Source organism: Schistocerca nitens, chromosome 1 (assembly GCF_023898315.1).
Source record: "Schistocerca nitens isolate TAMUIC-IGC-003100 chromosome 1, iqSchNite1.1, whole genome shotgun sequence".
In the NCBI taxonomy this organism is placed as follows: Eukaryota; Metazoa; Arthropoda; class Insecta; order Orthoptera; family Acrididae; genus Schistocerca; species Schistocerca nitens.
The window spans coordinates 304794860-304820453 of NC_064614.1; the positions used below are offsets into that span (position 1 = coordinate 304794860).

Sequence of the window (25594 nt, forward strand, 5' to 3'; positions counted from 1 at the left end):
TGGAGAAGGTGGCGTCGCGACTGGGGCCGGTTCCGGCATACTCGGAAGCGGTAGCGACGTCGGCTGCAGCAACACGCCCGGAAGATCGGCAGCAGCGACAAGACTGGCTTCTCGGGCTGGTGGAGACGAAAGAAGGGGCGGTGGCACCGGCGTGGCCACCACTCGTGGGCGCATCTGGTCGTAATGGTGAACAACCATGCCGTCGTCCATACATATTTCACAAAGCCGGCGGCCGCGAAGAGCCTGGACCACCCCTGGAATCCATTTAGGGCGAGATCCATACCCCCCGTGCCCACACGTCGGTGCCCACCGGGTATTTTCCCGCACTAGGGGACACAGTACAAGGCCTGACAGGGTGAAGCAGGTGCAGTAGAGTGCGCGGTTGGCGGCCATGCAAGAGTTCAGCAGGGCTGCGATCACCCAGAGGCGTGAAGCGATAAGAACTCAGAAATTGCAACAGAGCGTCATCTGTGGAAAAATCACTAAGGAATTTTTTCATTTGGCTTTTGAAAGTGCGGACAAGGCGCTCGACCTCCCCATTCGATTGCGGATGGAAGGGCGGTGCTGTAACATGATGAATCCCTTGTCCAGTACAAAAATCACGGAAGGCCTGTGAAGAGAACTGAGGGCCATTGTCCGTGACAATTGTAGATGGAAGACCTTCTAGCGCAAAGATTTTGGACAAAGCCAGCGTCGTCGCCGCAGTGGTGGGCGACGGACATCGAACAACAAACGGAAACTTCGAGAAGGCGTCAATCAACAGTAGCCAATAAGTGCCGGGAAGGGGCCGGCAAAGTCAGCGTGCACCCGTTCCCATGGCTGCGCCGGATCAGGCCACGGAGAGGGCATAGTATGAGGTGCAGCCAGTTGTTGAACACACTGATCACACACAGCGACCATGTGGGCGATATCCGAATCAATACCGGGTCAATAAACGTGCCTGCGGGCCAGGGACTTAGTCCGAGAAATCCCCCAATGGCCTTCATGCAATAGTTTGAGAACAGCTTTGCGAAGAGAGGCTGGCACCACGACCCGTGGAGATGCACCATCCGTGGCCAGAAGAACAACACCCTCACAAACAGACAGACGAAGGCGCAAGGCATGGTAGTTGCGAAGGGGATCCGATGCCCGGCCCTTGGTCCTGTCTGGCCAACCCCGTTGAACAAAACCGATCACCTGACGCAGGACCGGGTCCCACGCAGTAGCCGACGCGACCTGCGAACCTGTAAGTGGAAAACCCTCGACCGCACGACGTTCTTCCTCATCAATGTGGAAACAGAGTAGTTCATCTCGATCGAAAACCGGGTCGGGGCCCATCAGCATACGCGACAACGCGTCAGCGTTGGCGTGCTGGGCCGTGGGGCGATAGTGAATCTCATAGTGAAAACGAGACAAGTATAAGGCCCAACGTTGCAGGCGGTGAGCTGCCTTATCTGGAAGCGACGCCGAGGGGCTGAACAGAGAGACCAGCAGCTTGTGGTCGGTGATGAGGTGAAACTTTGAACCATACAAAAAAACGCTGAACTTTTTTAGAGCATAAACGATAGCGAGCGCCTCCTTTTCGATTTGAGAGTAACGCCGTTGAGCATCGTTGAGGGTCTTGGAAGCGTAGGCGATGGGTCGTTCCGACCCATCCTCATACCGATGGGCGAGAACAGCCCCTAGGCCATACTATGACGCGTCAGTCGCCAGAACCAAGTGCTGACCCGGACGGAATGTGGAAAGACAAGGCGCTGACTGCAAATGAGCCTTCAGGCGGACAAAAGCCTGCTCACACTCGTCGGACCAACAGAAAGGAACGTTTTTGCGTAACAGCTGATGCAGAGGATGAGCCACTGCCGCCGCGGATGGAATGAATTTGTGATAATAAGCAACCTTGCCGAGAAACGCCTGAAGTTCTTTGACCGTAGACGGCCAGGGTAGAGCGGTAATGGCCGCAACGTGCTGTCGTAGAGGACGTATACCCTCACGGGACAAGTGGAAACCAAGATACACAATGGAGGGTTGGAAAAACTGTGACTTGTCCAGATTGCACTTCAACCCAGCTGAATGCAGGACCCGAAACAGTGAACACAAATTGCGAAGGTGCTCCTCAGTGGAGGCCCCCGTGACAACAATGTCATCCAGGTAGTTGATGCAGCCGGGAACGGAAGCCGTGAGCTGTTCCAAAAACCGCTAAAAAATGGCTGGCGCGCTAGCGACGCCAAATGGTAACCGCTGGTACTGATACAACCCACAAGGAGTGTTGATGACGAGAAATTCCTTGGAAGACGCATCCAATGGCAACTGATGGTACACCTCTGATAAGTCAAGTTTGGAAAAGAACTGGCCCCCAGCGAGCTTGGTAAATAACTCCTCAGGACGGGGAAGAGGATAAGTGTCAATGAGGCTCTGAGCATTGACAGTGGCTTTAAAATCACCGCACAATCGCAGACTCCCGTTTGGTTTAGAAACCACCATGATGGGCGATGCCCATTCGCTGGAGGTAACAGGAAGGAGAATCCCTGAAGCTGTTAACCTGTCGATCTCAGCTTTGACAGGCGCACGCAACGCCATCGGAATAGGGCGTGCCCGGAAAAACTTAGGGCGAGCTGTAGGTTTAAGAGTAACATGGGCTTCAAAATCCTTGGCCTGACCCAGACCAGCAGAGAACACGGACGAGAATTCAGAACACAATCCATCCAGTTGTTGATACGGAATATCCTCAGATATGAGGTGCACATCATCATCAATAGAGAACCCGAACAACTGGAAAGCATCATAACCGAACAGGTTTTCCGTTCCCGCATGATCCACCACATAAAACATGAGGGGCCTAACAACAGACTTGTAGGCAGTGGAAGCATAAAACTGGCCAACGATAGGAATTTTCTGCTTATTATAAGTTCGCAGATTTCGCGTAACGGGAGACAAGGGAGGGGAGCCTAACTCTAAATACGTGCGAGAATTAATGAGAGTTACTGCAGAGCCCGTGTCCACTTGCATGCGAATGTCTTTATCCGGAACACGAACAGTAACAAACAACTTATTTGTTTGAGAAAGCACACAGTTAACATCCATGTCCGATGCCTCGTCCTCGTCGACAGGAGCTTTAGGGGACTGACACACAGAAGCAATGTGGCCTTTTTTCCTACAGGAATTACACGTGGCCCAACGCTTTGGATACGCGGCCCTGTCATGCTGTACGAAACAACATGGACAAGAAGGAAATGCGGAACGAACCTGCTTCCGTGGTTGCTGTTTTCGCTGCGAGCGTGGGGGCCCCACACGACGTTGTTGACGTGAGTGAACCGCCGCCACATCATTGTTCCCCTGTGAAACAGGCAAATTGTCCGCGTCGAAAGCAGTCTGTACAGCGCCCACATCACACCACGCGTATATCTGCACACCAGCAGTGTGAGACACTTCAAAAGATTGAGCGATGCTGAGAACTTCCGACAACGACGGGTTTGGCAGTTGTAAGGCACGTTGCCGAACTTCTTTATCAGGAGCAAGCCGTAGAATAGTGTCCCGAACCGTTGAATCAGCATAAGACTCATGATGAGTGTTCGTGACAAACTGACATTTCCTACTCAGACCGTGTAATTCCGCCGCCCAAGCCCGGTAAGATTGATGGGGCTGTTTACGACACTGGTAGAACGCCACACGGGCGGCAGCGACGTGGGTGTTTTTACGGTAATAGTTAGACAATAATTCACACATTTCTTGGAAGGACAGAGAGGCAGGTTCCCGCAGACGGGCTAACTGAGATAGCAGCTGATAGATCCGTGGGGAAATCCAAGATAGAAATAACGACTTACACATAGGAGCATCGACAACGCCGAAAGCCAAGAAGTGTTGCCGCAAACGCTTCTCATAATCCTCCCAGTCTTCAGCGGCCTCGTCGTAAGGAGGGAACGGAGGCGGAGAAGAGGAAGACAGACGATGAGTAAGCGACGTCGACAACGCCTGAATAGCAGCCGTCAGCTGTGTTTGTTGTTCAATGAGCGCTTGCATAAGCTGTTCCATGTCCGCCCCGACACGAACACCCAAGTCCACAACGCAGGAAAAAAAATATCCGACCTCGTCGCCAAAATGTTATAACCTTTAAGCACTAATAATTTGCGTGGATATGCAAAAGTAGAAACACTAGCGGGTTACATACTACTGACTCCGCATCTGTCATTCGACTGCCGTGCCGTGACATGCGGCCGGCGCCGTTCATAGCCAGGTGGCGCTCCCGCACTCGGCCGAGCTGCGGAGCGCCTCTATCGCCGTGTTCACGTACTAACGTAGCGGCACTTTTGAATGTCGTGGCACTGTCACAACAATACCATTATCATTAGAAGCTTCATGTAGCCTCTCTTTATCAGCTGTTTTCCTGTATGGATTTTTTCTTTCTCCTTGAGCACTGAAGTCTCCATAACCACCTTAACATGATGCTTTGCCACCCTTGCTGTTTCCTGTTCCAGTTGTTCATAGAATATGTCTTTTACCATCTGCTCTGCATCTTCTGTTGGAGCATAGGTATGTATGAAGGACATATTGAAGAAGCGAGCTCTCACTTGTAGTACACATATTCTTTCACTAACGGGCTTAAAGTTCAATATGGCAGTCATATGAGCACTATCAACCAGAAAACCTGTGCCTTCCTATCCTCTGCTTCCACAGCTGCAGAATAATGTGTGTGGCCCAAATTCTAATATTCCACTTCCTTTCCATTTGATCTCTTGTATTGCCACCATTGTCACATTATATTTCTTCATTTCCTTTTTCAGATTCTGTAGTCCTCCAATCTTGTTCAGTGTTCTCACATTACATATCACTAAATACCAATTCATAAGCTGTTTCTGTTGCCAAGGCCATTTGTCTGTTACATCTGCTTCCTTTGTCCTTTGGTTCCATAATGAGATTTTTTTTACTGGGCTAGGGTTGATAGCCCCACATCCAACCCTCCTCCTTTATCCAGGCTTGGGACTAGCACTGGGATTTCCATGGTATCTCCCAATGGCAGAGATAAGTTGCACCATAATTTAGATTATAATTGACTGCATGAGTCAGTTGACAATCTGAAAGATTTTATTTTACCCTTTAGGTTCACTAAACTTACTATAAGACTTGTATAATGATGTATATAATTTCAGATGTGTGTAACACATGATGACAACATCCTTGTTACATCCTCTGAAGATGGAACTTTGTGTTTATGGAAAATTATTTCTTCTGAAGTCAAGCCAAGGGACCTGTCATATTCAGAAGATATATTGATCAATAAGGGTTATCTTCTGGAACTTCTCAATTCTATTAGAGCTTTAGAAGTAAGAATGCATGAACTAGAAGTAGAACATGATTATCAGGTTAGACAAAATGAAATACGACACGCAGAAAAGCTGAGAGATATACATGATGAGTCTCAGATGACTGTCATCAAACTTAATCATAAAATTGAGGTATGTTAACATGAAATATTCAAAAATTCCATAAAAAACTTGCATCGTACCTGTTGTAATATTTTTTCACTTAACTTTGTCACAGCAACTCGAAACCGATCACACACTTGAGATTGGTAATATGAAAGATGAAAACATTACAATGAAACTTAACCATGAAAGAGCTGTGCAAAATCTTGAATCTGACTATGAGAAAAAGTTAATTGTGGAATACAGCAAGCATAATTTACTACAAGAAGAGATACAAAGTATGAAACTGGAATATGAAAGGTAAAGCCCTCAAGACTGTGGGAGAAAATAGATTTTAGCATTTGCAACAGTATGTAACACAGTTGTGTAATACCAGGTGAAATAAATTGAATCTGCAATAGCAAGAACTCTCAAGAGAGTGACAGTTTTTGTATTACACTAAATAGGAATGATTGTAATTATAAATAGATAAGCCTCATTTCTCCCTGTAACATTTTTGTGTAATTCTCACAAAACTACTTAAATTTTCCAATTTGTTACACTAGCACACAATATGTTCAAGTATGAACTGTTGTTGTTGTCATCATCAGTCCAATGATATTATAATGCTCCTCTCCATAGTAGTCGGTCTGGCACAAGTCTCCTTAACCCTGTAACTACTGCAGTCCATACCCATATGAGCCGGCTTGCTGTACTCAAGCCTTGGTCCCCTTTTAGAATTTTTACCTGCAAACTCCCCTGCATTATGAAATTAAGTATTCCTTGATTCCACAGGACATGTCCTATTAACCTGCACCATCTTTTAATGAGGTTGTGCCATCATGATCTCTTCTTCCCAATTTGATTCAATACCTCTTTGTTGGTTATCTGATCTACCCGTCTAAACTCCAGCATTCTTCTATAACAACATTTTTCAAAAGCTTCAAGTTTTTTTTGGTCTGTACTGTTTTTCCAATCATGTCTCATTTCTACATAATGCTGCACTCCATATAAATAAACACATTTAGAAAATACTTTTTAACAGTTAAAGTAATAGTAAATGTTTGTAAATTTCTCTCTCTCTCTCTCTCTCTCTCTCTCTCTCCATGATCCATGTTTTAATGTCTCATTTCCTAATCTAATTTCTTCAGTGTCATCCAAGTTAATTTAACTACACTCCACTACTCTTGTTTTAGTTTTGTTCATCATATAACTTCTTTTAAAGACCCTGTCCATTCTGTTCAGCTGATCTTTCAAGTCCTTTGACGTCTGTGGCAGAAATATATCTTTCTCAGATCTGAAAGTTTTTATCTCTTCTTTGAGAAATGAAGGAAACCACTAGGTGGGAGAGCTGCATGCAAAAGAGTAACTCTGACTAATGGTAAGTGAATGAAACATGACAGACAGACAGTGGACAAGACAACAGACCAGTGAAAGAACTAACAACCTAGGTGACAATGGGGAAAGCCTTTGCCGCAATGATGACAACAGGGCCCAGAGCAGTGGAAAGCCAAATCAAAGACTCGACCACAGAGAGTAACTGATTGACAAGCAAATTACGTATCAAGCAGTTCTCAGCGGAGATAGATCTGACAATATCAAGCAAGAGCACTGAAATTACTGGTTGTGGGCTGGCCAGCCAGCTATATACAGACTGCATAAAATGTCATTGGCTGCCATACTCACATGTGAGACAGTGGCATTCTTGCTGTGTAAGAACAGCGCTACGTGGTCACGGTGGCCCCAACAGACATCTAAATCCATCTCCTCTGGTGGGTATTCAATGACCACAGCAGCTGATACCAGACCACTTCTATTTTATTCTTGATATCTACAAAATTTCAAACTCTGTCAAAAGTTTTTTCTAAATCTACAGATGCAATAAATACAGGTTTGTCTTTCTTCTATCTATTTTCTAAGGTAAGTAGTACAGTCATTGTTGCCTCACATATTCATAGATTTCTCCTGAACCCAAACTGATCCTCCCTCAACATGAATGAACTAAGATTACACACATTAATGACATTAAATGTCAGCTCAGATTTGGTGATGTCTCTTTATGTACTTAAGTATAATTTTCTCTCTCTCTCTCTCTCTCTCTCCTTTTCTCTCTCTTATTTTCCAGAAAACTGGCAGATTTGTCTCAAGAGAAAGTAACTGCTCTGGAGGAACTAAAACAGATATATGAATGTCAGCTGAAAGAAAAGGAACTCCAATTAGAGAAAGTAAGTGTGCACAAAAGTTTCTGAACAGAACAGTCATGTTGTTATTCGTGGATTATTAAATATCTACTCCTGAGTTGCTTTACTGGAATCTGACAATCATTTCATATCAAGTAATATCTTCTGTGCTGTGCATTAGCATCTTCTCCTTAGTCTGTCTATTTATTTTTCTCCCACTACTTCACCTGTGTATCTTGTTATCATCCATGATAAACATAAATTCTAGTAGCTATAATGTGTCACACATAACTTTTAGCAGTTGTTCGGCTTTTCTTTATCCTCCACTACAGCATGTCATTGTTACATGAGATCAATCTGTAACTAGTGTGTGAGTACTGACAACTGATCATCATGTATAAGAAATGTAAAACAGTAGTTATATGTACAAATAACTATTTGAAATTTGCAGCTAAGCTTTTAAACTTGTGTTCTTCAGGACTGAGTGTGTGGGTGTGCGAGCGCATGTGGGAGTGTGTGTGCATGCACATGTACATGTATGAATCCACCACACACACACACACACACACACACACACACACACATGCAGAGGAGGCATGCAAGATCACTGAGAAAACAGTACTGTAGCCCTTCAGGTGTACCTAAAATAAGATGTAGTGATAAATTTAAATTTGTTTGGTGGTAGGGATTGATGGTAATGGTGGAGGGGCAGCAAGAAAATGGTATGTGGTGTGGGAACAGAGCCAAAAATCAATGGGGAGCAGAGGCTAAGGGATTGTAATACTAAAAGATGCGTCAGTAGAACAGCTCCCTCCTGTGCAATATGGTGAAGGTGATGTTGCAGGAGGAGGAGAAAGGGCAAGGAATAATCTCAGTGCCATACATTCTGAAGCTCTGAGGTACTCATTGTATTAAGAGTTTAGCAGTAATGATTTGTATGGTTGGACTGGCTACTGGTTGTTATGTTCACATAAAAAGCTGTGCTGTACTTGGAGTGAGAATGGAATATGGCTTGCCTGTTTTTACAGGCAACAGGCTTCTCATAAAATAGGATATAGCAGTGATATAACTGTAAACAGGTGTTATGGGCTGCTGTATGGGACATGTTTTGCATCTGTATACTTCACTAGGGTGGGAACCATGTAATTTAAGAGTTGGTATCAGTTGGGCATCTCGATGAACCACAATGTTTCGTAGCCATTTGGACACAGTGTTCATCGCAAATGCCTAGTAAGCAGGAGACAAGGAGCCAGATCCCAGTCCAGCAAAGATTTTCAATCTTCCCATTGATTTAAATCAGTGCCCACTCGCAGCCATTGTATGTAATTCCTGTGTGTCTTACTACATAGCGGCTGCTGGATCAAATGAGTGGCCACTTGTAGCCATGTCTGAAAGAAAAGACACCGCATATATATAATAAATGCGAGGACAGCCAATGATCTCTTCAGTGCGGATTCCCACAAGGCTTGAAATCTTATGGGAATTGGCAAAATGCAGAGAGTAATGAAGATAATGGGCAAGGGACATGTTATAACGTCAAGTTGAACACATATATTTCAAAAATGACACAACACATGTAAGTCACAGAGCAAGTTGACAAAGCAAGACATGTGAACACGGTAACATTCAAATCAGCACTGAGTCCAAGTCTGGCGGCTGCTGGCTGCTTGGCCGCTTAGGTGGCACGGTTGCTGGTGGTGTCCGTTCTTGTTCTGGCACCGAGATGATTGTGAGAGGGCTGCGTTGTGAGTAATGAGAGATGCCAAGATCCCGAGTGTCAGGTAGAGCTGAAGGTGGTGTAGCGGCATTCGGAACAGGCGTTGCCAGCACACGAGGCCGAGGCTGGTCCGAATGACGCACTGAACACCCGTGTCCATCTGGATTTCATAAAGGCATTGGCCACAGTGTCGTAAGATGTGTCCCAGACTCCATTTTGGCCGCCTGCCATATCCTCGTACCCATACAAGGTCGACGGCGGTGAACCAGCCAAGCGAAGGCACCTGCGGCCGTGAGGTGGAAGGCCGCAGAAGATGAAGTAGCATTCGGGGCTGTCGGCCATGCAAGAGCTCACCCAGGCTGTGGTCACCCATATGGGTGAAATGGTAAGAAGCCAGAAATGGGAGAAGCGCATCATCAGCAGCAGAAGAAGTCAGGAATTTCCTCATCTGAGCCTTAAATGTGCGGACCAGTCGTTCAGCCTCACTGTTTGATTGTGGATGGAACAGAGGGGCCAAGACATGCATGACACCGTGACGAGCACATAAATCCGCAAATTCAGAAGAGGCAAATTGCGGACCATTATCAGTAACAAGAGTAGAGGGAAGGCCTTCCAAAAAGAAAATGCAAGCGAGAGCACTTGTGGTTGCCGCGGTGGTAGGTGACGTGCAGTGGACAATGAAAGGAAAGTTAGACTAGGCGTCAATTACGAGTAGCCAATAAGTACCTAAAAAAGGTCCTGCGAAGTCAGCATGAATATGCTCCCAGGGCTTTTCAGGCGAAGGCCACGGTGACAAAGATGACTTCGGGGTGGCGGCCTGTGACGCACAAGGGCCGCAGGCAGCGACCATGTGTGCGATTTCAGAGTCGATACCGGGCTAGTACACATGACGGCAAGCCAGAGATTTTGTGCGAGAGACACCCCAGCGCCCTTGGTGAAGGAGGCGCAAGACTGAAGCACGCAAAGACACAGGTACCACAACACGCGGCGAAGCATTTTCAGTGGAAAGGAGGATAACACCATCCCTAGCCGTGAGGTGGTAATGCGAAGCGTAGTAGTTCCGTAACGGATCAGAAGTCTTAGCAGACAGACAATCTGGCCAACCTTTCTGAATACAGCATAAAACCCGGGAGAGGGTAGGGTCAGAACCCGTATCAGCTGCCAGCCGGTCCCCGGTGATGGGGAACCCATCCAAAACCTGCTGCTCGGCAACATCCAGGTGGAAACACAAAAGTTCATCCCTATCGAATGCCAGATCAGGACCCATGGGAAGGCGAGACAGTGCATCAGCATTCGCATGTTGAGCCGTCAGCCGGAAATGAATCTCATAATTGAAACGAGACAAGTAAAGAGCCCAACGCTGGAGGCGGTGTGCAGCCTTGCCAGGAAGCGACGTTGATGGATGAAACAAGGAAACAAGTGGTTTGTGGTCCGTAACAAAATGAAATTTGGATCCATAAAGAAAAACACCAAACTTATGAAGAGCATACATAATGGCCAAAGCTTCTTTTTCAATTTGAGAATATTTTCGTTGGGCATCCGTGAGCGTTTTGGAGGCATAAGCAATGGGTTGTTCAGAACCGTCAGAAAAACGGTGCGCAAGGACTGCACCAACCCTGTATTGAGAGGTGTCCGTGGCAAGAACAAGATGCTGGCCAGGTCGATAAGTAGCCAGGCACGGGGCCTGTTTCAGCATAGTCTTCAATTTTTGGAAAGCCGCATTGCATGACGTGGACCAGTGAAAAGGCATGTTTTTATGCAACAGGCGATGCAACGGCTGAGCCACCGAAGCAGCAGACGGTAAAAACCTGTGATAGTATGCTATTTTCTCCAAGAAGGCCTGCAGTTCCTTAACAGATGCAGGGCGAGGAAGGGCATCGATCACAGTGACAGTTTGCTGAAGCGGACGAATACCATCCCGAGAGAGTTGGAACCCCAAGTATGTTATAGATGCCTGAAAAAATTGTGATTTCTGAAGATTACACTTAAGACCGGCAGTCTGTAAGACATGAAAAAGCATGCGGAGATTCTGAAGATATTCTTCAGTGGTGGAGCCAGTGACAACAATGTCATCCATGTAATTGATACACCCAGGGACAGGGAGCAATAATTGTTCCAAGAATAGCTGAAAGAGAGCAGGGGTGCTGGCAACCCCGAATGGTAATCGTTGGTATTGACAGAGGCCGAAAGACGTGTTAAGGACCAGAAACTGCCAGGAAGCAGCGTCAAGAGGAAGTTGATGATAAGCTTCTGACAGGTCAATTTTAGAAAAATACTGGCCTCCTGCAAGTTTAGTGAACAATTCTTCAGGTCAGGGCATAGGGTAAGTGTCGATGAGGCATTGCGAATTTACAGTGGCTTTAAAATCGCCACAGAGACGAATATCACCATTGGGCTTAGCAATGACAACGACAGGAGAGGACCACTCACTGGAAGTGACAGGAAGCAAGACCCCTGAAGTAGGGAGACGATCCAGCTCCTGTTTTTCCCGATCACGAAGGGCCACAGGAATGGGCCGAGCCTGAAAAAACTTAGGTGGAGCAGTGGGTTTGAGCATGATATGAGCTTCAAAGTCGTTTGCACGGCCTAACCCAGGAGAAAAAAGGGACGAAAATGTCGTCGACAAGGATTCCAATTGAGCATAAGGAATAGCATCAGAGATGATATTGACAGAGTCATCTTTGGAGAACACAAAAATGCAAAAGGCATCGAAACCAAAAATATTTTCTGCGTTACTCTGGTCGACCACAAATATGGGAACAGTGCGAACGACAGATTTGTATGATACCTCAGCATTAAATTGTCCCAAGAGAGAAATCTTCTGTTTATTGTACGTCCGTAATTGCCGAGTGACAGGTGATAGGAGTGGAGAACCCAACTGAAGATACGTCTGAGAATTAATGATAGTGGCAGCAGAACCAGTATCCACCTGCATGCGAACATCCCGACCAAGGATTTGGACTGTGAGGAATAACTTACCTGAAAGGGAGGCAGTGCAATTGACAGACAACACAGAAGCAGAATCAGTGTCATGGTCATGAACATCATGTATGCAGTCGGATTTGCAAACAGAAGAAACATGGCCCTTCTTTTTGCAATTTTGACACACGGCCCAACGTTGGGGACAATCCTCGCGTGAATGTTTCATAAAACACCGCGGACATGATGGAAGTTGCCGGGCATTTTACTGCAGTTTCTGAGAGGGTTGTTTACGGTTCAGCTGAGGCTGCGCGTGGGAGCGTACTGCAGCCACGTCGGCCGGCGGGGACACGTCACACGCATGGTCAACAGTGCACAGAGGTTGTATGTCGCCGACGTCACCCCATGCCTCTATTTGCGCTCCAGCGGTGCGAGAAATTTCAAAAGACAGCGCGATGGATAGGTCTTCATCTAGAGTCGGATTTGCCAACTGAAGGGCACATTGCTGCACTTCTTTGTCGGGCGCCGACCGGATAATAGCATTCTGTACTATGGAAACTGCGTAGCATTCTTTGTGAATGTCAGTAACAAATTGAACTTGCGACTGAGACCATGAAGTTCAGCAGCCCAAGCGCGATAGGATTGATTCGGTTGTTTTTGACAACGATAAAAGGCAACACAAGAGGCTACCACATGCGTTTGCTTATGAAAATATATGGACAGAAGTGAGCACATTTCAGCAAAAGACAAAGACGCAGGATCTTTCAAAGGAGCCAATTGCGACAACAACCGATAAATTTGAGGTGAAATCCATGAAAGGAACAAAGACTTACATGTTTGTTCGTCCATGACATTGAAATGCCAAGAAGTAATGTCAAAGACTTTTTTCATAATCAGACCAGTCTTCCGCCATCTCGTCGTAAGGAGGAAAAGGAGGTATAGACAATGACGAGAAACGACCTGCATTGGATGCCACGACGAAATCTCGAATTGCCGATGTGAGAAGCGTTTGCTGTTCAATGAGACCTTGCAATAGTTGCTCTAAAGTATCCATGGAAACCTGTGGGTCAACAATGAAAAGGAAAAATCCCCTACCTCGTCGCCAATTGTTATAACATCAAGTTGAACACAAATATTTCAAAAACAACACAACACATGTAAGTCACAGAGCAAGTTGACAAAGCAAGACATGTGAACTCAGTAACATTCAAATCAGCACTGATTCCAAGTCTGGCGGCCGCTGGCTGCTTGGCTGCTCAAGTGGCGCAGTTGCTGCATGGCTGGCAGGCAGCACCACATATAGAGGATGCGCGTAACTGCACGGCAGCACTTTGAAAGATTTGCGAGTCACAACAGGATACTACATTTGTAGTATGTGGACAGATTGAGATTTTGGGTCTGATGGGAGGCGTGATAGGATAATTTGTGCAGTTGCGATGACCACCATGTTCAGATGGCGCAGTGATCAGTGCATATGCCTAGTAAGCACGAGACCTGGGTTTGAATCCTCACCTGGCACAAATTTTCGACCTTCCCCATTGATTTAAGTGAATGCCCACTTGCAGCCTATGTCTATAATTCTTTTGTGTCTTACGTTTTGGGTCAGTGCTGCCTCAGAGCCATCAACTACAAGCTACCCTGGCTCTTCTTATGCGGTACATTTCTATTGTTAGAGAATCTGAACTTCATAAATAAAAGTGAAGGAATATTTAAGCTCAGTTCAATAAAGTTTAGGCTCACCTGGAATGTTCTTAGTTTCTCCATGTGCTGATCTCACAACTGTTTGTTGAATTAATGACAAACTACTCCAGTTGCTGTTTAAACTTTATTGAATCCACAATTGGGTTTTGCCTATATATTAGGCCATTTTCAAGTGGTTCTGAAAAATTATGCTGTAGAGAAACTACATCTAAATGATAATAGTACAAGCCAGATGGGATGTAAAATGTAATATGCCCACTGACACACCTATGTTTTTCATGATATCATTGGGCAAGTAAAACTTTAAATTCATCTGGCTTGTACTTTTATTGCTTGCAAATTGTTTCTCTGCAGCATAATTTTTCAGAACCACTTGAAAATTGCCTAATATATAGGCCTGAATGGGTAGTGGACTCAACAAAGTTCTAGTAGCAACTGGAGTGGTTTTCATTCATTCAACTGGAATACTCAGAGATAAGTAAACTTATCAAAACAAGAATTGTTTATTTGAATATTATTCAGTTTAATTATAAGGGGCATTATAATGAGACAGAAGGAAAAAGTTGGTAAGCTGTTTATTATTTCAGAAGCAATCACCAAACTGTTACTACATTTACCCCACTGTGAGACAAGATGGTCAATGCCTTCAAGGCAAAATATTTGCAGTTGACTATGGAACCATGATTGACCCAGGCACCCGTCTCTTGGCCCAAAGGATATCGATGGCCATGAATGGCTTTCTTCAGAGCTCCAAAAATAGGGGAATCCCATGGGGAGAGATCAGAACTGCACGGAGGGTGTGTAAGGGCTTCCCAGAAAAACTTCTTCATTGTACTCGAAACAAATGTGGCAACATTCCCCCAGAGAGCTATTACACACTGCTGTTAGAAGAGGAGCAAGTTCTTTCACATACTCTATTTAGTATCATATTGATGGTCTAGTGACCTTTCCTCTTTTGAGTGCTTTTAGTTACTTTTCTACATCTACATACATACTCCACAATCCACCATACAGTGCATGGCGGAGGGTACCTCATACCACAACTAGTATCTTCTCTCCCTGTTCCACTCCCAAACAGAACGAGGGAAAAATGACTGCCTATATGCCTCTGTACGAGCCCTAATCTCTCTTATCTTATCTTTGTGGTCTTTCCGCGAAATATAAGTTGGCAGCAGTAAAATTATACTGCAGCCAGCCTCAAATGCTGGTTCTCTAAATTTCCTCAGTAGCGATTCATGAAAAGAATGCCTCCTTTCCTCCAGGGACTCCCACCTCCTGAGTTCCTGAAGCATTTCCGTAACACTCGCGTGATGATCAAACCTGTTGTTGTTGTTGTGGTCTTCAGTTCTGAGACTGGTTTGATGCAGCTCTCCATGCTACTCTATCCTGTGCAAGCTTCTTCATCTCCCAGTACCTACTGCAACCTACATCCTTCTGAATCTGCTTAGTGTATTGATCTCTTGGTCTCCCTCTACGATTTTTACCCTCCACGCTGGCCTCCAGTGCTAAACTTGTGATCCCTTGATGCCTTAAAACATGTCCTACCAACCGATCCCTTCTTCTAGTCAAGTTGTGCCACAAACTTCTCTTCTCCCCAATCCTATTCAATACCTCCTCATTAGTTACGTGATCTACCCACCTTATCTTCAGCATTCTTCTGTAGCACCACATTTCGAAAGCTTCTATTCTCTTCTTGTCCAAACTGGTTATCGTCCATGTTTCATTTCCATACATGGCTACACTCCATACAAATACTTTCAGAAACGACTCCCTGACACTTAAATCTATACTCGATGTTAACAAATTTCTCTTCTTCAGAAACGATTTCCTTGCCATTGCCAGTCTACATTTTATATCCTCTCTACTTTGACCATCATCAGTTATTTTGCTCCCTAAATAGCAAAACTCCTTTACTACTTTAAGTGTCTCATTTCCTAATCTAATCCCCTCAGCATCACCCAATTTAATTTGACTACATTCCATTATCCTCGTTTTGCTTTTGTTGATGTTCATCTTATATCCTCCTTTCAAGACACTGTCCATTCTGTTCAACTGCTCTTCCAAGTCCTTTGCTGTCTCTGACAGAATTACAATGTCATCGGCGAACCTCAAAGTTTTTACTTCTTCTCCATGAATTTTAATACCTACTCCGAATTTTTCTTTTGTTTCCTTTACTGCTTGCTCAATATACAGATTGAATAACATCGGGGAGAGGCTACAACCCTGTCTCACTCCTTTCCCAACCACTGCTTCCCTTTCATGCCCCTCGACTCTTATAACTGCCATCTGGTTTCTGTACAAATTGTAAATAGCCTTTCGCTCCCTGTATTTTACCCCTGCCACCTTCAGAATTTGAAAGAGAGTATTCCAGTTAACGTTGTCAAAAGCTTTCTCTAAGTCTACAAATGCTAGAAACGTAGGTTTGCCTTTTCTTAATCTTTCTTTTAAGATAAGTCGTAAGGTTAGTATTGCCTCACGTGTTCCAACATTTCTATGGAATCCAAACTGATCTTCCCCGAGGTCCGCTTCTACTAGTTTTTCCATTCATCTGCAAAGAATTCGCGTTAGTATTTTGCAGCTGTGACTTATTAAACTGATAGTTTGGTAATTTTCACATCTGTCAACACCTGCTTTCTTTGGGATTGGAATTATTATATTCTTCTTGAAGTCTGTGGGTATTTCGCCTGTCTCATACATCTTGCTCACCAGATGGTAGAGTTTTGTCATGACTGGCTCTCCCAAGGCCATCAGTAGTTCTAATGGAATGTTGTCTACTCCCGGGGCCTTGTTTCGACTCAGGTCTTTCAGTGCTCTGTCAAACTCTTCACGCAGTATCTTATCTCCCATTTCATCTTCATCTACATCCTCTTCCATTTCCATAATATTGTCCTCAAGTACATCGCCCTTGTATAAACCCTCTATATACTCCTTCCACCTTTCTGCCTTCCCTTCTTTGCTTAGAACTGGGTTGCCATCTGAGCTCTTGATATTCATACAAGTGGTTCTCTTCTCTCCAAAGGTCTCTTTAATTTTCCTGTAGGCAGTATCTATCTTACCCCTAGTGAGACAAGCCTCTACATTCTTACATTTGTCCTCTAGCCATCCCTGCTTAGCCATTTTGCACTTCCTGTCGATCTCATTTTTGAGATGATTGTATTCCTTTTTGCCTGCTTCATTTACTGCATTTTTATATTTTCTTCTTTCATCAATTAAATTCAATATTTCTTCTGTTACCCAAGGATTTCTATTAGCCCTCGTCTTTTTACCTACTTGATCCTCTGCTGCCTTCACTACTTCATCCCTGAGAGCTATCCATTCTTCTTCTACTGTATTTCTTTCCCCCATTCCTGTCAATTGTTCCCTTATGCTCTCCCTGAAACTCCACAACCTCTGGTTCTTTCAGTTTATCCAAGTCCCATCTCCTTAAATTCCCACCTTTTTGCAGTTTCTTCAGTTTCAATCTGCAGTTCATAACCAATAGATTGTGGTCAGAATCCACATCTGCCCCTGGAAATGTCCTACAATTTAAAACCTGGTTCCTAAATCTCTGTCTTACCATTATATAATCTATCTGATACCTTTTAGTATCTCCAGGATTCTTCCAGGTGTACAACCTTCTTTTATGATTCTTGAACCAAGTGTTAGCTATGATTAAGTTATGCTCTGTGCAAAATTGTACAAGGCGGCTTCCTCTTTCATTTCTTCCCCCCAATCCATATTCACCTACTATGTTTCCTTCTCTCCCTTTTCCTACTGACGAATTCCAGTCACCCATGACTATTAAATTTTCGTCTCCCTTCACTACCCGAATAATTTCTTTTATCTCGTCATACATTTCATCAATTTCTTCATCATATGCAGAGCTAGTTGGCATATAAACTTGTACTACTGTAGTAGGCATGGGCTTTGTGTCTATCTTGGCCACAATAATGCGTTCACTATGCTGTTTGTAGTAGCTAACCCGCACTCCTATTTTTTAATTCATTATTAAACCTACTCCTGCATTACCCCTATTTGATTTTGTATTTATAACCCTGTAATCACCTGACCAAAATTTTTGTTCCTCCGGCCACCGAACTTCACTAATTCCCACTATATCTAACTTTAACCTATCCATTTCCCTTTTGAAATTTTCTAACCTACCTGCCCGATTAAGGGATCTGACATTCCACGCTCCGATCCGTAGAATTCCAGTTTTCTTTCTCCTGATAACGACGTCCTCCAGAGAGTCCTCACCCGGAGATCCGAATGGGGGACTATTTTACCTCCGGAATATTTTACCCAAGAGGACGCCATCATCATTTAATCATACAGTAAAGCTGCATGTCCTCGGGAAAAATTACGACTGTAGTTTCCCCTTGCTTTCAGCCGTTTGCAGTACCAGCACAGCAAGGCCGTTTTGGTTAATGATACAAGGCCAGATCAGTCAATCATCCAGACTGTTGCCCCTGCAACTACTGAAAAGGCTGCTGCCTCTCTTCAGGAACCACATGTTTGTCTGGCCTCTCAACAGATACCCCTCCATTGTGGTTGCACCTACGGTACGGCCATCTGTATCTCTGAGGCACGCTAGCCTCGCCACCAACGGCAAGGTCCATGGTTCATGGGGGGGGTGATCAAACCTACCAGTAACAAATCTAGCAGCCCGCCTCTGAATTGCTTCTATGTCCTCCCTCAATCCGACCTGATAGGGATCCCAAACACTCGATCAGTACTCAAGAATAGGTCGTATTAGTGTTTTATAAGCGGTCTGCTTCACAGATGAACCACATCTTCCCAAAATTCTACCAATGAACCGAAGATGACTATCCGCCTTCCACACAACTGCCATTACATGCTTGTCCCACTTCATATCGCTCTGCAATGTTACTCCCAAATATTTAGTCGACGTGACTGTGTCAAGCGCTAGACTACTAATGGAGTATTTAAACATTACGGGATTTTTTTTTTTCCTATTCATCTGCATTAATTTACATTTATCTATATTTAGAATTAGCAGCCATTCTTTACACCAGTCACAAATCCTGTCCAAGTCATGTTGTATCCTCCTACAGTTACTCAACGACGACACCTTCCTGTACACCACAGCATCATCAGCAAACAGCCGCACATTGCTATCCACCCTATCCAAAAGATCATTTATGTAGATAGAAAACAACAGCAGCGGACCTACCACACTTCACTGGGGCACTCCAGATGATACCCTCACCTCTGATGAACACTCACCATCGAGGACAATGTACTGGGTTCTATTACTTAAGAAGTCTTCGAGCCACTCACATATTTGGGAACCAATCCCATATGCTCTTACCTTTGTTAGGAGTCTGCAGTGGGGCACTGAGTCAAACGCTTTCCTGAAGTCAAGGAATATGGCATCTGTCTGATACCCTTCATCCATGGCTCGCAAGATATCATGTGAAAAAAGGGCGAGTTGCGTTTCGCAGGAGCGATGCTTTCTAAAGCGGTGCTGATGCATGGACAGCAACTTCTATGTCTCAAGGAAATTCATTATATTCAAACTGAGATTATGTTCGAGAATCTTGCAACAAACCGATGTTAAGGATATTGGTCTGTAATTTTGAGGATCCGTCCTTCTGCCCTTCTTATATACAGGCGTCACCTGCGCTTTTCGCCAATCACTCGGGACTTTACGTTGGGCAAGAGATTTACAATAAATGCAAGCTAAGTAAGGAGCCAATGCAGTAGAGTACTCTCTGTAAAACCGAATTGGAATCCTATCAGGACCTGGCAATTAATTAATTTTCAACCCATTCAGCTGCTTCAGGCTTTCCTGTGGTCCCTTATTTTGATGATATTTTAAAGTTTGTGAGGTGATTTAAAAGAGGAACCACGGTGTAATCTTCATCAGTGAAACAGTTTTGGAAAAAGACATTCAGTATTTCAGCTTCATCTGTGTCATCCTCTGCTTCGATGGCATTATTGTCATAGTGTGTTGGGGCAGATGGCTTCAGCTCATTTAGTGATGCAACATCAGACCAAAACTTCTTAGAATTTTCTGTCAAGTCAGTAGATATAATTTTACTTTTTTACTCATTGAATACTTCGCACATGACCCTCCTTATGCTAGATTTGGCTTTGTTTAGTTTTTATTTGCACGTGAGGCTTTAGCTGCCATTAAATTTGCAGTGAAGCTTTCTTTTCTTTTTTAGCAGCTTTCCAACACAGTTGTCAGATGACGGCAGGTTTTTTTTCCATCCCCCACAACTTTGCTCAGCACATACCTGTTTAAAGAATATTTTCAATGCTCTTGAACTTGTCAGTGCTGGAAATGAAATTTTCGTGTTGATCTGTGAGGTAATCTGAAATCTGTGTCTTGTTGTTCTTGCTAAACAGAAAGATCTTTCAACCTCTCTTTGTATTTCTATTTACAGTTCTTATTCAGTTATGCTTTAATGGCCTTATGATCACTGTTCCTTGTTCTACAGTAACTGAGTCAAAAAGTCCAGGTCTGTTTCTCACCAGCAGGTCTAAAATGTTACCTTCACAATACTGTTCTCTGATTAATTGTTCAAGATAATTATTGGATAAAGTATGTAGAACATTTTTCACAAAATTCATTGTCCCTACTACCCATCTGAATCACTTGAGTCTCCAGTATATAGCTGGTATGTTGAGATCTCCAACTAAAACTATAACAAACCAGGAAATTTATGTGAAATATTCTCCAAGTTTCCCTCAAATGTTCCACCACTATCACTGAGGCATGGGATGTATAAAAGCATATGAGGCCATGTTTGATGCACATTTAACACTTGTCTTCACCCATATTATTTTGGTTTCTGAGTCTATACTGATCTCATTAGATATTATCATTATTTCATTGCTATAAATATGTGTTCATCAACAACATTCCACTTGTCTTTGCTATATACATTCTGGTCAGAGTTTAAAATTTATTTGCTATTGACAGCTGGTTTCTGCCACCTTTCTGTCTCTAGTTTCATAAGATAGACCAGTCCTGGGAACTCATCACAGGTACTCCTGCAGTTAACTAGTACTACATTAACATTTTCCTTCTTTGATGTGCAGTGAGTAATGCTACCCTTTCTGGACTTAAAATGCATCTTACTGAGCCTATGGAGGGATATATCTATCCTAAAAAAACCACATGTGCACCCCACATGTACTCCATTTCTCCAGCAGCCACTTCCCATGTGTAGTGTATGTATGACCCCTTGGGGGGGGGGGGGGGGGGGTTGTGTTCCTGTATTTCTCCATGTTATTTGTGCCAAAATGAGCCATGATTTGCAGCCAGGTGTATCCAGTGCACTCAGTCACTACCAATAGACCCTCCTCCACATCTCAGATGAAACCTCCCTCCCCAGCATGAAAATAGAATAAACACTGACCTTCTCTTCCAACCTGTGCACTATTTTCCTGAAGGGCTCTGCCACCTGCCTAACATTGGAATGCCCAATGAAAAGCAGTCCCACCCAGCATGAAAATAGATTAAACACCGACCTTCTCTCCCAACCTGTGCACTATTTTCCTGAAGGGCTCTGCCACCTGCCTAACATTGGAATGCCCAATGAAAAGCAGTCCCACCCTCTGCTTTTGTCCGGACCTCTTGGGAAGTCCAGGTAAAGTCCCAACAGGAGAGGCATTCTGTGCTGACCCAGATGTACTTCCAGCAGTGGGCAGTATCTCAAACTTGTATGAGGTGTAAGGGGACAACCATGCTTCCAGTATCCACTTTTGCCGTCCATCCAGAGATTCGTGACCCCACCACTGTTTGTCAGTTGCCATCAGGTAAATGTCTATTGGCCAATGATATGGTTGCCACCATAGATGCCTACCAAGACAGTTATCAAAGAACTGGGAGTATTTGCTTCATGTCCCATGCACATAAGAGGCAAATTTTTAAAGTAAATACCATTTCAATATTTGGCCCCTGGAACTTTGCCGTTCCACACACCACATGCACGCAAAATAACTTCAACTGTTGGCTGTCCACAATTGCCACTACAGTAGCTTTCGCTTACTTGAATGTTTATTTATATGTGTTTAATGGCTCAGCCCATTGAAAATATGCTGATTGTGAAATATCCACTGTGATTCATTTCTTAAGTGTAAGATGCGTGGATGCTGCCAAAAGTCATCAACTGATTAATGAAGTGTATGGAGAAAATTGCTATGAGTGCTGGAATGGTTTGAAAGCAGAGTAAAGCATTTAAAGATGACTGCACACACATGCATAATTAAAAAAAAAAGTAGGTGGCCATCCATCATTATTGATGGCTTGGTACCGAAAGTTGATAGAAAAATATGAGAAGACATCATTACCTGACTTCATCATTATCTCATACCTTTCCTCATGTTTCAAGAAGGTTCTGTATGAAATTGTGACAGAATACTAGCAATATCAGATGTTATGTGCATGCTGAATTCCAAAAAATGCTGACTAAGGAGCACAAAGCGAAACATTTAGCTAGTTTAAGACTTTTATTTGAGGTACTATAGCAAATGGAATAAGATTTTATGTCACACTGTTATTGATTATGAAACATGGGATGTTCACATAACACCAGAATCAAAACAACAGTCCTTGGAATGGAGGCATTTGACATCCTCCAAGAAACTGAAGTTCCAGAAAACAATTTCAACTCTGAAAATTATGTGCGCTGTGTTTACAGATAGGAAGTGGTCTAGCACCTAGTGACTTTCATTTGTTTTGCACTTATTGAAACACCTTGCCAGTCTGTGCTGTAAGGAATGTGATGTGTCAAAATGTCAGTGCAAGAGTGGTTAAAAATCAAGCAGCAGATTTCTACTAGGATGGATTCAGAAGCTGGACTTACAACAACATAATTGCCATACCACAGGTGGAAATTATGTTGAAACATAGATTAAGTCGAAGCTTTCAAACAAAAATAAAGTTATTGAACGATATTATGAAAAGGATAATTGCTACTGACTATATAGCAGAGATACGCTGAGTCTTAGATTGGCAGAGCAAAAAGACTGTCACAAAATGAGCTTTTGGCCAACAAGCTCTTTGTCAAAAATAGACAAAACACACACACACACACACACACACACTTACTTGCAAATCCAACTCATACACATGAATACAGTCTCTGGCAGCTGAAGCCAGACTAGGAGCAGCAGTGCGCAGTGCGTGATGGGAGAGGCAACCAGGTGGGGGTAAGGAGGAGGCTGGGGCAGGGAGGGGGAGCAATGAAGGGGAGAGTTGGGGGCACTAAAGTGCTGCTGTGGGAGCATGCAAGGACAAGGTGGAGAGAGCTAGGTGCAGTCGGGAGGTAAAGCGTAGGGCGGGGGAGAGATGGAGGGATAGCGAGAAAGGAGAGAAGTAAAAAGACTTGGAGCGCTAGTGGAGTACAGGACTGTGTACTGTTGGCATGGGAACAGGAAAGGGGCTAGATGGGTAAGGACAATGACTAATGGACATTGAGGCTAGGAGGGTTACGGGAACATAGGATATGTTGCAGGGAGAGTTCCAACCAGCACCATTCAGAAAAGCTGTGTTGGTGGGAAGGATCCAAATGGCACAGGATGTGAAACAGTCATTGAAGTGAAGAATGTCATGTTGGGTGGTGTGCTCAGCAACAGGGTGGTGCAGTTGTTTCTTGGCCACAGTTTGTTGGTGGTCATTCAAGTTGACAGACAGCTTGTTGGTGTCATGCCTACGTAGAACGCACCACAGTGGTTGTCACCTGGCTTTCGCAGGTAGATATGCCTTTGATGGGATAGGTGATGTTTGTGAGTGGACTGGAGTAGGTGGTGGTGATGGGACGGGTCTTACATGTAGATCTATTACAGGGATATGAACCCTGAGGCAAGGGGTTGGGAGCAGGGGCTATATAGGGATTGACAAGGATATTGCATAGGTTTAGTGGGTGGTGGAATACCACTATGGGAGTGGTGGGAAGGATAGTAGGTAGGACATTTCTCATTTCAGGGCATGAAGAGAGGTAGTCGAAAACTTAGCAGAAAATGTAATTCAGTCGCTCCAGTCATGGGTGGTACTGAGTCATGAGGGGGATGTTCCTATGTGGCCAGACAGTGGGACTTTGGGAAATGGTGAACGATTGGAAAGATAAGGCAAGGGAGATGTATTTTTGTACCAGGTTGGGAGGGTAACTATGGTCTGTAAAGGTCTCAGTGAGACCCTCAGTATATTTCAAGACGAACTACTCGTCATTGCAGATGCAATGGTCACAGGAGGCCAGGCTGTATGGAAGGGACTTCTTGGTGTGGAATGGGTGGCAGCTGTCCAAGTGGAGGTATCACTGATGGTTGGTAGGTTTGATATGGACAGGAGTATTGATGTAGACACCTTTGAAGTGGAAGTCAACATCTAGGAAGGTGGCGTGTTTGGTTGAGTAGGACTACGTGAAACAAATGGGGGAGAAGTTGTTGAGGTTCTGAGGGAATGTGGATAGGGTGTCCTCACCCTCGATCCAGAGTGCAAAGATGTCATCAGTAAATCTGAACCAGGTCAGGGGTTTAGGATTCTGGGTGTTTAGGAAGGACTCCTCTAGATGGCCCATGAATAGATTGGCATAGGATGGTGCCATGTGGATGCCCATAGCTGTACCCTGGATTTGTTTGTAGGTAATGCCTTCAAAGGAGAGGTAATTGTAGGTGACGATATAGTTGGTCATGGTGACTAGGAAGAAGGTTGTTGGTTTGGAATCCGTCATTCATTGGGAAAGGTAGTGTTCAATAGCAGTAAGGCCATGGGCATCAGGGATGTTAGTGTAAAAGGAAGTGGCAGCAATAGTGATGAGCAGGGCACTGTGTGGTAAAGGAACAGGAACTGTGGAGAGTCAGTGGAGGAAATGTTTGGTATCTTTTATATAGGAGGGTAGGTTACGGGTAATAGGCTGAAGGTGTTGGTCTGTGAGAGCAGAGACTCTCTCAGTGGGGGAATACTAACAGGCCACAATGGGGTGTCCTGGGTGGTTGGTTTTGTGGACTTTAGTAAGCATCTAGAAGGCAGGAGTGCAGGGAGTGATAGGGGTGAAGAGAGAGAGATGGAAACTGGGGTGAGATTCTGGGATGGGCCTTCGGACCTTAGGAGAGAGTGAAGATACTGCTGTATTTCTGGAATGGGATCACTGTGGCAGGGTTTGCAGGTGGATGAATCTGACAGCTGGCGGAGTCCTTCAGCCAAGTAATCCTTGTGGTTCAAAACAACAGTGGTGAAAACTTTGTCAGTGGGTAGGATTATAAGGTCAGGATAGTTTTTAGGTGGTCGATTGCAGTTATTTCTGCAGATGGAAGGTTAGTTTGCATGTGTTGAGGGATTTGTGGAATGACGGTGAGGCAAGGATTTGACGTTAAGAAATTCTGGGAAGTTAACAGGGGTGATTTGAGGGCAGGGGGTGTGGATCATGGTTCTGTGGGGCTACACCTTTTGAAAGAAAAGTTCATGACTGTGTTTTGGTCTGTTTAGGTTCTGGATTCAGTGTGGTGAGGGGATGGACCTTTGGAGGATGGGATAAACATATTAGGTGTGTGAGACAGGGTTTGTCAACTATGAGGGAACATGGGGGATGTTTGGTGGTTATTGTAGAGGTGGTGGACGATGTTAGTCCACAGCAGGAGTAGGAAGTGAGCAGGTTGGAGAGTTTATTGAGTTGGCATTGTGCATGTTGCGCCAGTTCCTGCAGTTTGAAAGTGTGTTATGGGATCCAAGAATTTGAGATTGCGTA

General features: G+C 44.4%; 1 protein-coding gene across 1 annotated transcript in view; it reads left to right on the top strand.

Annotated features, from left to right (window-relative positions):
* The window catches only part of LOC126244272 (cilia- and flagella-associated protein 57-like), a 296500-nt gene that overhangs the window by 110017 nt on the left and 160889 nt on the right, over positions 1-25594 (top strand). Inside the window, exons 10-12 of the mRNA XM_049948227.1 lie at positions 5124-5429; positions 5515-5699; positions 7504-7603. Coding sequence (XP_049804184.1) covers positions 5124-5429; positions 5515-5699; positions 7504-7603 — 591 coding nt within the window. The remainder of the gene's footprint in view (positions 1-5123; positions 5430-5514; positions 5700-7503; positions 7604-25594) is intronic.